The 17,828-nt window shown below is 43.5% G+C and overlaps 1 protein-coding gene across 5 annotated transcripts in view; it reads left to right on the top strand.

Annotated features, from left to right (window-relative positions):
• RUNX2 (RUNX family transcription factor 2) overlaps positions 1–17,828 on the top strand; it is a 157,078-nt gene that overhangs the window by 43,483 nt on the left and 95,767 nt on the right. For 2 of the 5 annotated variants that reach the window (XM_063153126.1, XM_063153128.1), the window contains exon 4: positions 10,531–10,704. The exons of the other annotated variants lie outside the window; for them this stretch is intronic. In XM_063153126.1, the coding sequence (XP_063009196.1) occupies positions 10,531–10,704 (174 nt within the window). The remainder of the gene's footprint in view (positions 1–10,530; positions 10,705–17,828) is intronic. 5 annotated transcript variants of the gene reach the window in all.

Here is a 17,828-nt window from a genome sequence, read left to right as displayed (position 1 = left end):
TGCCACCCCTGGATCTCCTCTGCAGGGCTGCTGGTTTATAGGTTTGTCATTGTGGTGCATTTGGCTTCTTGCTCCAAAGTGTAACACAAAACACTTAACTTTTACTGCATGTCATCTTACTAATGACATGTCAAGCACAATTTCTCTTCCTTGCTAAGCTCATTCTGAATTCTGAGCTATTTCTCCAAGTCTGAAGACTCCACCTTACTGGAAGCCTTCTAAAGATTTTCTAATTGTGCTTTGTACTGCATCATCCAAGTTATTAAAGGAAGTATCAGCTATTAATTGGCTGAAGATGCATAAAACACTTTCCATTTCAATATCAGTAGTGATAGTCAGTGGGCAACTTTGTCACACCCAACCCCCATCCACTCATCCTCTATGGCTGTGTTTTATCTTTTATATCATAGAATCATAGAATGGTTCTGGTTCAACAGGACCTTAAAAATCTTAAAAAAATCTCATTCCAACAGCCCCTGCCCCTATGGGCACGGACACATTCCACTATCCCAGGTTGCTCCAAGCCCCATCCAACCTGGTTTTGAACACTTCCAGGGTTGGGGCAGCCACAGCTTCTCTGGGCAACATTTTCTAGTACCTCACCACCCTCACAGTAAAGAATTTCTTCTTAATATCTAATCTAAACCTACCCTTTTTCTTTCTCTCGAAGACCTGAAAGCAGAAGTTAATTCATCTCAGCCTCCACCTGAGCCAGAAATGCCCCTGCTGGCAGTGGCAGGGAGAGGTGAAGCATAACAAGGGTTAAAAACTGCGACTCACCTGCAGGATTGTTGGCAACTTCTTCGGGCCAATGTTTCTTCTCTTAAGCCCAGCTGCAGTGTTTATGTGCTGCTTAAGGCTGTCCTTCCTCAGAACTTGCACATCATGTAGGTGCTTGTGCAAGAGCTCTGAGTACACAGAAAGTTGAATGCCTCGTGTAGCATGAAAGTTGCCCCATGAACCCACTCACTGCCAGCAGCACCAGACATTTTATGCATTTGCGAGTAAAAATAAGAGCAAAGAATAGTGTTGAGTGTAATTTTTATTGGGAAACCACCAATTCCTTATACCTTTCAGGAGGAAGAAAGGGAGGCATCCATCAAACTGTCATTACAAATTTGATGCCACAAACCTAAGCTCATGGAGCCGCCAGGAATCTGTAAACCTTTTAAAGGATACGCCTGTTTTTGAAATTCAAAATAAAAAATCTTTATAGATTTTTGTGGAAACACCGATCAGCCAGCAGCTAAATGACATTTTTCAGCAGTCAGACAGACTCCACACAAACTGAATAGATGTCCAGTTTTAGAAGGACAGGTAATTACTTTCTGTGCTATGCCCAGGAACAGAAAATACTTGGCCTGTTTTACTTACTGAGTAGGAAAAGATGTTTGAGGGTGGTTGGTTGGGTGGTTGTTTTCTTTTTTTTTTCCTAAAGGCTGCTACATCCTGCCTTCTGCCTCCATATAGCCTGAGTGTAGGTGCCCTTTATACAACAATAACTTGATACTATTCAAAATACTTGGCGCTGTAAGCAGGGGAGTGGAATGCAGTAAGAACACTTTAGCAGGTCTGAGGGTGAGTAAACTCCAGTAGTTTTGGAAGGAGAGGACAGAGTTTTCAGTGTACGTCTCTCCCTTACTTGGCATTTGCCGACAATAAGAACACAAGGATTAACATAGCAGACTCCGTTTATTACACTTGGGTGGATAAAGCAATTATCTGTCTATCACGGCTGTAGTAAATTGTGCAACAGCATTAACATGGGTGGATACGTGGATAAATGCTACTCTGCCACAGAGGGTGCTGATACACAAGATAATCCTTCAAGCTGAACTTGTAAAGACTGTTTTCTTTCAGAGTTTAGATCATGTTACCCACCAGTATAGATTGAAGCTCCTTCTTTTTTTTCTTTTTAACCACATTTTCAGGTTTCTTTAGCCATCTGACTTGTGTTAGCAAGGTTATTTTAGAAATATCCCACTTTATTCAAGTTTAAACTGTCTGCTTAAAACCTGCTGCACGGATATAAACACAGTAGTTTTCTAACACAGCAAAACAGTCTGTTGAAAGATAGCAAACACACACACATCCATCCATTATTGCTTAACTGTTGTGTCTTCCGTGCCTGAATTCCCACTGTAAACCGCAGCGTTCAGCGTGTAGTGTGCTCCTGGTTTTGGGGGTGTAAAACAAAACCAGAAATGAAAATGCACCTATTGATGTCCAGAGAGCAGTGCAGCATCCGAGAGCTCTACACTAGATTTAAACTAAGCGCCTTAAGTCTGGTTTAATGGCTGTGTTTACATCATTCCCCCCCACCCTTCTTATTCTTTTAAAGTAATCAGGTTTCACAAGCATTTAGAAAACCATCCCCTCCTGCCAGCTGGAGGGAAGCCAGTTCAAGGAGATTTTTTTTCTCTCCCCCTCCTTTACCCCCTTCTTCACTGTGATCTTTACTGCCTGGTGCTGCAGCAAACAAGCAGCAGAAATTGGTGAGATATTTGCAGGATAGCTACCTTCTTGGAGGGGGGTGGGAGGAAAACTTTGCTCCTCAAAGATTTTGCTGCGTTCATGAGGATGATAAATCAGAATGAGGAGCTCTTGAGCTTTTTGGGACTGCCCTTGTTTTCCCTCATCCCTGCTTCTGATGAAAAAAGGGGGAGGAGGAGGGGGGAGTGTAACAGATACCAGCATGCAAAGGGAGCTAAGGCAGGGACCGAGACTTGCGTGACAGTCTCTGTTTATATGAGTTGTCTTCAATGTCTACAAGCAGCTATACCAGCAATGTGTAGCTGATTTCCCGGCTCACGTGAACACAGATTCCTTTATGTTCATCAAGGATGGATAAAGGTGAAGGCAGGCATTGTGGAGCAAGGGGGTCCCACCTGCTCCTTCCCTGACCTGGCCTGTTTGAGCTGATTATCCTATGGTGTGTTGCTCAAATCAAGCCTCAAAACCTAATCAGAATTAGAAAGTTTTTCAAGAAAAGAGAAAGGAATAACCCCAGCACTGCAGCAAGGGCAGACCTGGGTCATTCACCTTGAGTATAGAGTCAGAGCCGAGGGCTGCACGAGTCCTGCAGCTCTGGATGAGTTGGAGAGTAGGAGGGAACTGGTGCAAAAGTGAGCCCACTCGAGCCCTTTTCTGCTCAGTCTGTGCTTTTTCTCAAAGCACCATTTTGGTTTCCTTTGTTAAATCTTCCAATTTTGCTGCTTTAACACACCCTTCCGTTCGCAGTGCCTGACCAGCTCGGCCCCTGCCACCTGCCCCCATCAGTCCCTCAGCTGCCAGATGAGCAGCCTGGAGCCCTGCTCCAAGGAGGCATTTTTCACCTCTCTGTGTAGAGAAATTCTGTGAGCAGCAGGTTCCTTTGCAGCTGTTGCAGTTTGCTGAAAACCCCCAGCCTCTGGGTTTACCCTTCAGCTGGGTCCCTGCTCTTCACAGCCCCCCGCTGAAGTTTAGAAAGCACTTTGTGTCCTCAAAAGCTTTAAAGTCATTCCCACGAGCACAAAGGGGCACAGGTTACACCCCCATGGGTCATTTCTTCTCACCCTTCCTGTCCCTTCCTCCCTCCAATACCCCTTTTGTCCTGGTGGGATGAGCTGAGGGGACATTTCCTTTGCTCCCAGTAAATCAGTGGGAAATGACCACTGACGCCAGAGATGCTCCATAGGCTTGTCCTCAGTGCTGAGGTTCCAACCTCCCTCTGCCTCTGCTCACCCAGGGTAGGAGCCACAGCTCTGGGATGATGGAAATGTCCCTGGTTCCCCCAGGATCTGGACCTGGCCCTTTTGGACCCATACCAGTAGTCTGCAGAGCAGGAGTCAGGGAGGAGGGGCTCATTAGGATTTTGGCAAAGGGATACACATTAGATCTGTTTCACAGGAACTGAGCCCCTCCACAGCGTGCAGTTGTCTGTCTTTATTATTTCCTTTTCTCTGCAGTAGTTTCAGGTACAGGTCTTAGCTGCTTTGGGTAAAAATATGCCTTTTTTAAGAACAAAAAGACAGGGGCTTGTTTTCTGCCTGCGCCTGAGTGACTCCTGTTGGCACGAACAGGGCTCTGTGTACAGTCAGAAGACTAAACTCCCAGTCTAATGCAAACTGGTGCCCTTAGCTATTTAAAAAACAAACTTTTTTTTTTTTTTTTTTCCTTCATTGAGTGAATTAACTACAGTTACTGCACCTATGTAGCTCCTTGTTTTATGAACTATAAGAACTTTTCCTATGCACAGCCTATGGCCTAATTATGTAATTATGTCTCTTGGGTGGATTATATTTTTCTTCTCATAATTGTGTCTTTACCTAAGAGACTGGAAGGGTTCCAAGCTTTCTCCTTTCCTGGGCAAAAATTGTTTGGCTCTCGTGTTTTGGGGTTTTTTCCATGAACTTTGGATTGGGTGCATTCAGTAGTATTGAGTGGGGAGAAACCAGCCCAATGACAATTTGTCACAAGACAAGGGACAAAAGAGGGATCCTCATGACTTTCTTCATAGGTTTTTTTCCTTGCAAAGAGCTAATGGGAATCTTCTGGGCTTCTGGTTTATGGCTCCCTTATGTTTACCTCCAGTGCATAGATTGACACTGCTTTGGAGTGACATCTTGCTGCAGTAAGGTATTGTCTGAAATTTGTAACAGAACAGTGAATATTTTTGCTTCATGGTGAATGCTCAGCATTGTTCAGTCCCTGCACAACAGCTGTTAGGAAGCCTTAGGCTCAGGTCTCAACTCCTTTCTGTGGCATAAATCTGGGTCCCTTGACTTCAGCCTTAGCTGAATTCAGTCAAGCCCATATCAGCACCTTCCAGTTACCCCTGGAAGGTTTCACAAAACCAAACAGAATGAAATGCAGGTAGACCTGCCGAGAGAATTTAAGGAGAATTTGTGGCGAAATTCAGAGGACAGGTAGCTTGTCTTTTTTGTGGTGTGAAATCGTCTTCTACGATGTGTGTGCAGAAGAGTAGACACTACAAAGTGCACTGGAATGCTGCTGGTGTTCCAGGGTTAAAAGAGAAAAAATCAGAGGGCTTGTCTCGAAGGCATGTAGGGTTCGTAGGAAAAAATGTGCCCACTCTTTACCTTTTTAAAGCACTTCACCATTGGAGAAGAGTGGGAATAATCAAAACTTGGATTCTTGATCTCTGTTGCATTTCTCTTGGAGTCAAGAGACAGAGGTGCATAGACTATAAATTCACAGGTCATGAACCGGGTGATTCTTCTATTTTCTGCCACTCCTTAACCTGAAGACAAGTCCCTTTTCCTGTTGGTTCACTGTAGCTGTAGAAATCCTTGGTTACTAGCCCTTGAGCTCAAAGAATTTTTGTCTACCTTTTCCAGCTGTATTCACTCCATGGAATGACTCCAAACTTCTCTATCTGGTGCTGAGCCATATTCGTGACATAGAGCTAACAGAAGCCATGGTGGCATTTCACAATGGGTCATCACTCTCCATTCTGCTTGGATGTCCCAGAAAATGTGTCTCCAGCAGGTGACAGCCCAGGCTCTTACTGCCATGACCCTTCTGCCATCCCTTGCTTCTTTTATGGAGACACCTGACTCCCACAGTACTTCTTGCTAAGGCAAAAGCAGAAAAAGATAGAACTGGGTGATGACTGAAAATAGCTAGCCCAGTGGAGAGTGATAAAAGCATCTGCTGAAAATCTGGTAACCAGATCTCCTGGGTACCAGGAAAAAAAAAAACCACACAAAAAAGCTGGTGGGTGGTGTACACGGTACAAAGAAAGGGAGTCCCTGAGTGTCAGCATCTGGCAAGGCCACGTGTAGCATAATCTGATTAGTTTTCAGTTCCACACCCACAAGCTGAAAGATAAAAACGCACACCCCTCCTCCCTGAGGAGGTAAAAATCTTCAAGCATCAACACCACATTTACATTCTGCAAGTCAGCCTCTTCCACAGACCAATTTACATCTTGCCTCCTCCAGCAGAGTGGTGGAAGTTCAGTGATGAGAGACGAGCTCACGTCCCATTCCAGTTACCACATCCAGCAGACTCGAGATTGCCTTGCTTTGATCTGGAAGACAGTCCTGTGCTTAGTTTAAACTGAAATGATTAAGCTGGAGATGAAGACTCCTCACATCTTCTGCCATGCCTGGGATGTGATAATTGAACATCAGCTTCCCTGGGCCACACGAACATGTTCTGAGGCTGTGCTGGGCTGGCGAGCAGAAGCAGCAGCACAGGCACTGACTGGCTGGCTGCAGTTTTCACTGACCTTATAGCGCTCTCAGTACTGATTTGATTCATGTAAAATGGCCAAAATTGGCACTGGAGAGGATTAATGACAATGTTTCTGTCTCCAGAAATTTATACTCAGGTTGGTGTTTGACTTGAAAGAGCTGAGTAGTGGTGAAAGATCAGAATATTTCTTGTTATTTTGGAGCAAACACTGGATTTCTGATATCCAGCGTGTTTTGTACTGTGCCAGCAGACAAATCAGAACAGCTTGTTTAGCTCTTGACTATGAACTCTCAGTTTTTCTCATCTCTTTCCCATCTCCTCACTGGTGACCTGATCTTTTCCAGTGGCTTCTGGGTCCCATCCTTAGTCAGAGAATCATGGGCCAGCTTCTATTTATTTTTGACAACATTTCACATCCAAGTCTGCTTAAGTCCACAAGCATTTTTTCTCCCCTCCAAGCCAAATCCATTCTACAAATCCATCCTTACAATAGAGCAACAGGCACTAAATGAAGTGTTGCAGGCATTGGGGTAGCTATAACACTATTTTATTCTACTCTTCACATAGTTTCTATATTGCTTTTTGATGTACCCACTGCTGCAGCAGGTCATGGATTCTCCCTCAGCCATCCACACTTGCTACCCTAATCTTTTTTCCTGAAATAAAATTACGCCTCAGTCCTGAGACTGAGGAATACAGCTTTTCTTAGCACACTCCCCTGGGATCAGGAATTTCTCTGTCAACGGACACATATATCAATGAGAGATGAAAAGCAGCTTGTGGAATGAGTTTTAAACATGTATCACATATTTCATTCCTGCTGCTTATGTGCTACTCAGAAGGTCTTTTTAGAGTGTTTTCAGCCCATACCTCATGGCTCCTCCATACTTAACAGGGTTTTTTTTTTCCTGCACAGAAATCAAGGCAGGACATTTATTTAAATTGCCCACAAGCCTTTGTGAGCACCTCCTGAATACAAAGGTTTTGTTGAGTTTCCTGCTTACTTTCAGTGTGAGCACGTCTCAGCCTTTATCAAAGCAGAGAAACCCATAATGTGCAAAGCTGCAATGTCATCTTGTCTCCCTGGGATATTTCACTCGGGGACTGTGGCTCCTTCTGTGGATCCCTTTGTCACAACATGACTCCGTGTTACAACCCTAAATTTTAAATGTCCAGAAGGGGAAGGCAAGTCTGCCTTTGGCCCCTTGCTGGTTTCTGGGGACTTGCAGTTCCATTGATGCCTGGGGTCTTCCAGATGGGCAGAGAGCTCTCTCTTCCCTACTTTTTTTTTTTTTTTTTTTGGGGGGGGGCGGGGGGGAAGCAGCAACACCCAAACCCACACATCTATAGATCATTTCAATTCAACCAGATGTGGAAATCTTTTTTCTTCTTCCTGTATGCCCCTTCTTTTTTTTCCTCTCTTTTTTTTTCTTTTTCCCCCCCCAGCCTATCCTAAAGTGCTCCGTTAGCCAGAGCTCTACTATAATACACATCATTAAGTATAAAGTCTCTTCTAACAAAGCTATGTATGACCAAACAGAATGTGATGAAAACAAGGCTGAGGGTTGTCTGGCACAGGTTAGTCCAGGAGTGATGGTGACCTGTGTAATAAATTATTTATTGAGTTACCTGAGGACAATTGAAATAGATTATGCACCAGTTTGTTAGTAGTTCTTTAGTTAAAAGGTCACTACATGAACATAGCACAGGGTTTTTTCCACAGAAATTCTAAATAAAATTCACTTTGGGGGTAAATTCGTTCCCAGCTAAAATAGACTCTTGTGTGTGAGACTGGAGATGGACTTATAACATTTGCCTTATTTTGAGACCTCTTGAATTTCACAAAATCCCAGAATGATTTAAGTTTAAAGGGGACTTAAAGATCATCTCACGCTAAACCCCTGCCATGGGCAGGGACACCTTCCACAATCCCAGGTTCCTCAATTTGCCAAAGGATTATCAGGAATGAGCAGAAGAGAAAAACAGAGGAGAAGGAGATGTCTATAGAAAACAGAGTGGAAAATATGAGCTAGCAAAAGGAAAAGCAAATGCATAAAAATTGTTGAGAAAAAGAAGTGGGAGAAATCCCAAAAGAACACTGACTGCATATGTATGTAAAAGTAATTTCTTCAGATTTGGCAGCACCCAACTTGTACAAATCTTAGTTTAAATGGATTGAGAATATAATGCTGAAGAGTAGAGTTTGGATGTGACCCTGCTAATTAAGCTGCTATTATGGAGTTTTTACAAGCTCAAAATTATTCCCTATTTAAAATGGTTGATATTTTCTCAAGAGAAGAGTAGGCACCCATGGCAGCTCCAACATGGAGCAGCACTTTCTCCCTAAGGAGAAGGCTCCCGCCTACCCTGTGCTTTCAGACTGAGTCGTTACGGGGGAGAAAACCCAGACTTCAAAGTACCAAATTATGGGTCAGCTAATTAATTTTTTTAAATTGCTAGAGAAGCTTCTCCAAAGTTAAATCCCATCAAGTTTCCCCTCATCTCCCAACCTGAATCTTTGTCTGTCTAGAGCTGTGATTTCTCTGAATCCAGTCTGGGTTTATTTAGTTTGGATGTTGCATTGCCTATGTGTCATGTTGGCACCATGGTACCAATTTGATGGTGGGAACCTGTGTACTCAGTGCTGTGGTGAGAATTACTATTAAAAAGCATTTTTTTTTTAGCAGTGGCAGCCTGATAGTTCAATCTCAAGATTCAGTGGCCTCATTTCTGCTTCTAAAATAAATTAAACAGCACTGGAATTGGTTCTATGGCCCAAAGACTGACATGGGACAATCTTCCCATGTCTGCAGAGCTGAACTCTTGTAGTCTCCAGACAGATGGCTGTATTCATACTGCTGAGGAACAACAGGGATTATCTCAAGCCACTGGTGATTATTTGGAAGGATTCAAGCCCAAACCATACCAGAGGCCCTTCCTATTGTTAAAAGCATTAAAATATCCCCCCCAATTATTGCTTGTGCCAGGGCCCCGGCACTGCTTATAGGGATGTGGTTCTGGGTTGAAATCAAGGAGTCTGGGCCCCCCTTTCAGCTCTGCCAGAGGCTTTTTGCATGACCTTGATCTGTAACTTAGGGTAGGCTTCATTCCATTTAACGTTGACTAATGGCGAGGGTGTCTAATTAAACCAGTCATGTGTGCTCCCTCTCTGATCAGAGAAGGAAGAGAAAGCAAATTCAGGAGGTGAATCATGCTGTTTTAAGGCGAGTGTCAGAGACAAATGAGATGAATTGCCCTCTGGAAGTAGCTATTTCTTTCCATTAACCAAAGAGGAAGTCTACATTAGAAGAGTTTAGACTAGATGCCTGATTTATGAATGGCTAAAGTTAAGTAAAATTAGTCCTGTCCTTAATCTCTATGCATGCCTTTTTCTCCCTGTGCTGAATGATAGAAATAACACCTTCTGCACCTCATATTCAAAGGCACCATTGGACAAGGAGCATCCTTTGGAAAGAAATTAAACCTAGGAGCAAAAATACAACCATTAGAGAAGCAAAGCCCTTGCTCTTGAAACATCACAATGACAACATAAGCAGGACCATTAGGGGCATCCCAGTGCTTTTGCCATTTTCCCCCCTTCATACTTTGTCAGCTAAACACCCCTAAATGAGTGTTCCAAATATATCCAGGGGCAGCTGGCCTGTTTTGGGTGACTGCAGTAGGAGCACTGAGGAAGGCTGACCATGCAAGGGAGTGTAGGGCCCAGTCCTGGCCAGCAGCTTTGGAGGTTTTCCTTGGATACTGCTCTTCTCAACTGACAGGGACTAATTACTTTCTGGAAAATCTCCCAGAGGAATGAAAGCTAATGACAAACTAGAACAGAGTTAAAGAAAAAAAAAATACGGGGAGAAGAAAAACTCGCATTTTCTTAGCAAAAATCCACAACATCTAAACCAGGCATGGAGTAATTGTCCCAGTTGATAAGTTGTAGGTACATATGAGGCTTGCTTTTGGAAGGGAAAGCTTGCCTGTTTAACTACCTTGGGTAGTTAAAGGAGAAAAAATTAAAAAAAAAAAAAAAGATTAAAAAGACCTTGTGTGGGTGTCCTGATAAGTGCTTATTTTGAATTGTAATATGGTACACGTGTATGGGCACAGCTGTGCTTGATAAGGCTTTCACCAGCACAACCATGTCCAAAACACAACCCCCTCACAACGTTTCTGTGTTATTGGGGGTAGCTGAGATACCTGTAAATCCATTAAATCTAGTAACAGGTCCTTAGAGACCATTTTGGGGTTATTTTGGGGGTGTGTTAAATTACTAAATCTTGTTATTAACGCTTTTATTTTATGATTTGCTGTTTCCAGGGCACAGACAGAAGCTTGATGACTCTAAACCTAGTTTGTTCTCTGAGCGCCTCAGTGATTTAGGGCGCATTCCTCATCCCAGTATGAGAGTAGGGGTCCCGACCCAGAGCCCACGGCCCTCTCTGAACTCTGCACCAAGTCCTTTTAATCCTCAAGGACAGAGTCAGATTACAGGTAAGAGACAGAACCATAGGTTTGACTTGCACAGGCATTGGTAGTAATTGCTTATGGATATTTGTGTCTCAGCTGCAGTCAAAGAGGCTGTTACAGAGTGGGGGATGTTCTCCAAGCAAAGCTAGGTGGGAAGTGGATTGTTCTATAGTGCTTGAAGCTGAAAATGTAATTTTTTTTCTTTTTAATTTATTTTTGCCATAAATCTAAAATAGTCAGTCCAGGTCATTTGAGTAGGGATATGGTGAAATTCTAACTGCCACGTTGCTCTGTCTTCTCTGTGTTGCAATAGTACCTTCAGTGTACAATAGAATGAACATTTTTATTCAGCCTTGTTATTTTGCAGTCTTGTTGAGGGAAGCAGCCAGCACTTGATGGTCTTTTTATCAGAATAATAATACAATCTTCTCACATGGCGGTTTCCTTCCACCACCAGTGCTGACCACGGTTACAATAAATGAACTGGGTTATGGAGAAATCTCCAAAGGTTGCTCATGAGGGTTGTATGCAACATTTATGATTGCATGCTGAGAGACAGATTTCATTGTGCTGAGAGAAATCATAAAGCACCCACCATGTGTCACAGATTAGAAGGCTGAAATAAGATGTTTAACTTCAGCTATGCCAGAAGTTTGCAGCAAAACTGTGAAGCCTACCAAATAAACCAACATTGTTTTTTCTAAAGTCAGAGCTGGTTAAATTTTTCAAAAGAGATTCAAAACAACTTCTATCTAACTTTGGACGTTTCTAGATCCTAAATTTGTGCTGACATGTTTGTGTCTATCCGGGATGTAAAGAGGTGTTACCCCTGACCAATTGCTAGAATTGTTGGAGAACTTTACCTAGATGCCAGTCTGTCAACAAAGCTCTTGGCTCAATTCCCTAGACAGATTTAATACTCACTTCTGCTGTGACAATTGTATCCACAGCAGAGTCCTTTGCCAGCATTTTACACCAGCATTCCTTTCCTGGTAAAGCACTCCTAGTATAGACATAATCTTTGAGTCAACCTAGGAAGATTTCTAGTTTCATGTTTCAAGTGGTTTTGACATGATACCAGCTGAAACTCAGTGGTTTTAACAAAGTGTTGTGGCTTTCTTCTTCTCTCTTTTCCTTCTTTTTTTAAGTTCAGCCAGTTTATTAATTTGCAGTAAGAAAGAGAAGTGAGTTAATTTGAACCCAAAGCACTCAAGGAATTGCAACAAAAAAATCATTCCCATGAGCTGTGGCAAAGTTCTCTCAGATCTAGATGTCTAACTTTAACTAGTGTAAAATGTTTATAATATGTTAAATATGTTGATTATGCCCATTACATGGTACCTGCTGCCCCCCAGCTTCCCAGAGCAGGTTTTTTTGGGTAGGCTTCATGATTTGTTCATTGGACATGTGAAGTCAGGGCTCTTGTGCATATCATTTTCTGGGTAAGAACTGCTGAATTAAAACACAATATTTTTTTCTAACCAAGTCTTCTGTCCGGCAATGTTTGTAGATGTAGTTCCCAAGAAAGCAGGGGGGAAATCCAGGCTATAAGCAGGTTTTTTTTCCTTCTTCCTTGTGCCTCCATAGTTTACCTATTGTGCAACAATATATCTAGGAACGAAAGAGGCTGAAATTCTTCCTGACCCCATCTGGTGATCAGCTTATGCCCTGAAGCACAAGAACTGAGATCCCCTTGTAATTTTCTTCCTAACTAAGTGTAACCTCATATGCTGCTCCCCTTCACATAAATGCCTCCTGTAGAAAATGTTCTGCTGGCTTTGATTAATAGACTACTTCTCTGCCTCGTTATGAGGCAGCAGCAGCATTTACAGATCTCAGAGATGAAAGCTTCAGATGAGCTTTCAATAAGCCTGACTGGAAACAAAGTTGTGTGACATTCCCTGCCTTCTCTGCAAATTTAAGGCAGCACCAGCTGAGACTTCATCAAGAGAGGGAAGATGCAGTGCTGGTAAAGCAGAGAGAAGTGAGCTGAGGGATGCAGGCTGGATTTCCCATCTCTGGTGGATTATGTGCTTTTATTGTTGGATAAATTCAAGGTTATGGGATACATTAGAACCCCAAGTTGCTCTGATTTCCCCCATAATGGTGAGAACTCCCTAATGAATAAGTGATCTGGTACAGTATTTCTGATGTTGTTTCCCACCCTCAGAAAAGTCCAACAGCCAGCTCTCCATTTGCTTGCTGGTGGTCATCCCATTCAGTTGGGTGATTGGTGTGAGCATGTTACATGGGTGCAAGCTCTGGGAATTACACTGGCTCTCCACCAGGCTTTTGGGTGCTCTTCGGGACCTTGATTGTAATCTGTAAAGCTCAGCGTGCTCTGATGTTCCACCAAAGTGCTGGGATGCTTTTTTACAGACAGTTCCTATTCTATGATCTTTCCTGTGGGATGGATGGGTACTCTTTGCTGCACAAACCATGCCAAGGAGAGATGAATGTGATGCCATGGACGAGGCACCCTTTGGTCGGGTGCTGAGTGGGAAATTGGTGAACATGCCCTTGCTTGTTGTGGTGGTAGGGAGTGAGGTGCTTGTGCTGTCCTTCAACACCAGTTTCCCTGTTCTGGTGGAATACTCAGAATGCCACTGGCTTCTTAACATAAGCACTGCCTTGGGTATATGTTAAAAGGGGAATAGACCCTTCTGTCTGAAAACCAGGATTTTTAAATTACCTTCCTTGGAATTAACCAAGCATTCCTTTAGAAATACCATGCTTTCATTATCTCTTTGCCTAGTTATCATTTAGGGAAAATAATAAATTTCTAATAACTGGAACAGTAAATACTGATTTCCTACAAAAAAAATCCATATTATTGCTAGCAAGCACATTTTGCTTCATTCCACTTGAGGCCTTGCATAGCTATTGCACGATTAAACAGACATATTATTTAAAGCCTGGCTGACCCACACCTGAGTCTGAAAGAACTCAGCACTTTAGGGTTCACTCTTATATTTCTTTTCTCTGTCTAGGTTGTGTTTATTTTCCTGGAGTATCAGAGTACAGGTTGTACAAATCACAGCACAGTCCTTAACCTACCAGAGGGCTGGGCTGTGGCAGGACAAGGCACAGAGTTGCCCTTATTCAACATGGCATTTTAACTAGGATTCAGCAAAAGCTACATCGAAGGGTGATTAAAAAACAAATGGTCCAATAAGCAGCTGCCTTTGCTGAGGCAGTGCAGATCCAATTTGAACCCTGCTTGCTGCCCGTAAATCAGGAATCCTGTCCATTCACATTTGTTCACTGGTATATTTGCTTTTTTTATTTTTTTCCCCTTTCCCTAACGGGCTCGTGCAACTTGTTCATGTATCCGATTACATTCCCGTTCAGACACTGAGCTGTTGCATCAGTGTTCCAGTATGAGACGAGGAAAGCCTGGGTTTTTTTTAAGATGCAACTGGTGAGGATTAGCTTCTGTAGGCCAGGAAAAGCCACAGGTGTAATGTCAGGAATGTGGTTGGTGTGAGGAGCCCATGGGCTGGGCTGTGGGGACAGCAAAGTGGGAGTTAAGTGAGGTTTCATGCTCCATCACCACTGCGGCACTGGCTGATCTATAGGCAACCTCTGACTTTCATCACTGAAATAACAGCCCTCAAAGGCAAGTCCTGTGAAACCTTCACTTTCTCCCCTTTTCTTCTTCCCCTTCTCCATGCAGGTCAGGGATGTTATGCTTCCATTTCTCATCATTTTAAAGCAGATTTAAAGTCTTCAGAGCCAGCTTAGCAGGAAGGTAGTGAGAAGATACATCTTCACTGAAGACAGGGACTGATTTCAGGGACAGTGCAAACGGAATCTGCAGCCTGCAGATTTTATGCAAATTGATTTCATCCTCTGGTTGACTGACAAGTTGCCACTGTGGACCTCCATTTCATAAAGCTTGCTCCCCTCCTATTATTCTTTTGACTTTTATTTCCCTCTGCCCCCTTTTAAAACTTAGATTCCCACTGGCATGATTCATTGAGTTTATCTTTTTTTTTTTTTTTAATTTCAAAAATGTGACTCTTGGAGGGGTGGGAGGAGAAATGGATTTAGAGGTTCTTCAGGCCAAAATCTGGTCTCAATTACTTTTCTGTACATTGGGGTGTAACTCCACTGGATTTGACTTTGTTGATTGAACGAGGCAATCCAGATGAAGCCCTGGCCTTTTAAAGATGCCTAAAAAAGAGTTAGAGAAGGGAAGAAGGTTGTGTTTTGCTGTTGTTGTTTTGCTGAGGGGATTAGTGTTACAACAATAGTTGGGTTACTCATGCAGAAAGTCATCTTGGCTTTGTTAAGATCAGAAGTGAGGATATTTGCTCTAAGTGTTTACCAAAGATAGCTCCAGACAGCTTGTTTTTTACTATTGGCAGTAGCACTAATCCAACCAGCAGCCGCCAGAGCTAGAGCTGATGGCTGGGTTTAAATGAGAGTATGATGCATGTGATGTCTGGGTATTAGAGACAATACACCAAGGAGCTGCCAATCTTTGATCATGCTCTGGTCATGTAACTCATCTTGGAAAAGGGGGAATTGGTTTCTTTTTCCTATAGAAAATTAGTGTGCTTCACAATCCAATGCCAAAGTGAAAAAAGTTGTTCTTCAGGGATATTTGCAGGTTTTTGCTTCTCTCCAATGACACTTCAGAATATAGAAGGTGTCCTTCCCCGTGTCAGGGCGTTTGGAACTAGATGATCTTTAAGGTTCCTTCCAACCCAAACTGTTGTATGATCCTATGATGATTTCTGTTGGAAGAAGAGAAGTTGTGATACTGGAAAGCCACTTCCATATTGGAAGTTGAGATACTGGAAAGTCAAACCCCAGTTGTGATACTGGGGTTACTGGTGGGAGAAGGAGTCACTGGATGGGCTCTTTCTTTATTTCCTTTATAATTTTAGTTTTATGTGGTGCATCTCCTCTTGGACTAATTTTTAAAGACTCTTATTGTCCATTAAGCATCAATATCCACTGTCCATTTGTCCATTAAGCATCAATATCCACTGTCCATTTAATGCAGTCAGTCAGAGACAACAAAAGTCAAGAACCCTGTGCATGTCCCATGACTACAAATGTGACAGCAAAACCTAGACACAAAATAATATGCAATACTCAGTATTTCCTGCTTTGTGGAGGTTCACCTGAAAGTGCAAACAGGATGGAGCTGTTTGCACATTAGTTTAGGCCTCACCCCGCTGATTTGTTTCAGCTGAACTGTGCCCAGGCTGTCTCAGCATACCCACAATGTGCCCTGCTGTGAAGGAATACGCTGAGAGCTGCACTTCCCCTCACACCCACGCAGGCATAACAGAAATGTTTACAAAAGGAGGACTGCTCTTAGTAATCACTCCAAAGTTTTCGAGTGTAAAGGCCAGCTCAGAGTGGCCTCTGACTCCTTCACTGTTGTTGAATGCTCAGTTAGCCCTTCCCCGTGGCTGCCATATGTAAATGAGGGTGGCTTTCTCCTGGGCAGTTCATTTTTTTATATTAAGTATTTTTCCTTCTTTGGGAGGGATTCCTTTAGAGAGGAATCCACATGAGCTTTAAGGTTTCTCATCTGTTCTGGGCTTTTTTGTGATGGGAGGATGTGCCATGCCTGCAGAGCATGTGGTGCTTTGGGTGATGGTGCAAAGTCCCTGGTTATCAGGGATCCTCTGGGAGCCCACCAGCCAGAGACAGGGAAGCTGGCCTGTGGTGTAGGAGGCCAAGGAAAACCTCTCACAAATCACCTCACAGCTTCTTCCCCAATAGTAGGTGTTAAACAGTCATCCCACCCCTTCTGGGCCAGAGCAGGGAGGAGGTGAACCTCTTAAGGGCCTCATGTTTGCCTCAGAAGCATCTGTGTGGGTCTGCCCTGGAAGTGCTGCTGTGGCAGCTGGCACATCCCTGTGGTGCCCCCAGCACCCTCCTTCCCCCAGGAGGTTTGATGGTGTGTGGGACCAGAAGAGATGGTCTGGTGGGCCTCAGTGGCCGAAGTCAGTGCTCCAGCACCATTGCAAGGACCATCTCCACGTGAACCAGAGGGTACCACATGATCTGCATGTCCATCTCCAGGGACTGTCTGGGGAAGCTTTGGGCTCTGCCTCGTGGCATTTTTCACTGTGAATTGGGCAATGCTGCTGAGCAGTGATGTTTGCCCTGTGGGCTCACAGGTCACCTTCGACTTGGCAGGGTGACAGTGTTTCACCTCTCTTCTCTCATGTCCCTGCAAACCTTGACCACCATCAGGCAGCAAGGGCTGGCTTTAGGGCATTTGCTCTGGGATCTGGTGAAACTTGTATTTTCACTTTCTGCTTTCCTAACGGGTCACAGATACCTTGAACCAGTCATCCGCAGGGCAATATTTCCCACCCTGCCTCGACCATGACCTCAGCCATGCCTTGGTGTGGAGGAATCGCAGTAACCCTCTGCCCTGAGGTACTGTGACCTCCTCCTCAGTCACTGAGCTCTGATGAATCATCTAATGTTCAATTTGGTTAAAGATTTTCCTCTTCCCTGGGAAGACCGGTGTATTTGAGGTAGATGTTGAAAGAATATGTGGTTGTTTTTGGGGTCAAGTAATCGTCCATCCAGCCCTATATCCTGCTTCTGACAATGCAGTATGAGATACTGTTTTGAAATAACACATGAGCCTTTGAAAGACCACTTTTTGCTATTTGTCATTCCTGTGCCCACACAGACATTCACAGTTGCTAGATTAAGGGTGTTAAGTATAAAACCAAGTCTGGCATGGGTGTTCAAAGTGATGAGAGTGCCAGAGATGCTCAAGAAGTTCTTGTGCCATGAGGATTACACTATCAGGAGTGGCATGAGCCTCCAGAAAGGTGCCTCTTTTTCTGAGCTTTCCACCATCTTAGACCAAAATGATGTAAAAACATCCTGTACTATGACTTTTTTTGCAGCCTTTACCTGCTGTGTTATTTCCTCCTAGCACTGAAGCTGACCTAACCCCAAAACTTTAGGGGCCCTGTTTTCGATTCAGAAGCAGAGATTGAAAAGGTCTTGGAGTTTGAAGGATCTTGGATTTGAGATTGTGCTCTAACACACCATTAATTTTAAGATTGTTTTTCCAGCAAGCCTAGGCTTTCTGTGGCCATTCAAAGATCATTTACCATTGACTGTATGGTGAATTATCGTAGTGGAATGAGGCAGAG

This window comes from Melospiza melodia, chromosome 3 (assembly GCF_035770615.1).
Source record: "Melospiza melodia melodia isolate bMelMel2 chromosome 3, bMelMel2.pri, whole genome shotgun sequence".
Classification (NCBI taxonomy): domain Eukaryota; kingdom Metazoa; phylum Chordata; class Aves; order Passeriformes; family Passerellidae; genus Melospiza; species Melospiza melodia.
The sequence above is the reverse complement of the archived record's forward strand: the minus strand, read 5'-3'. Positions and strand labels throughout refer to the sequence as shown.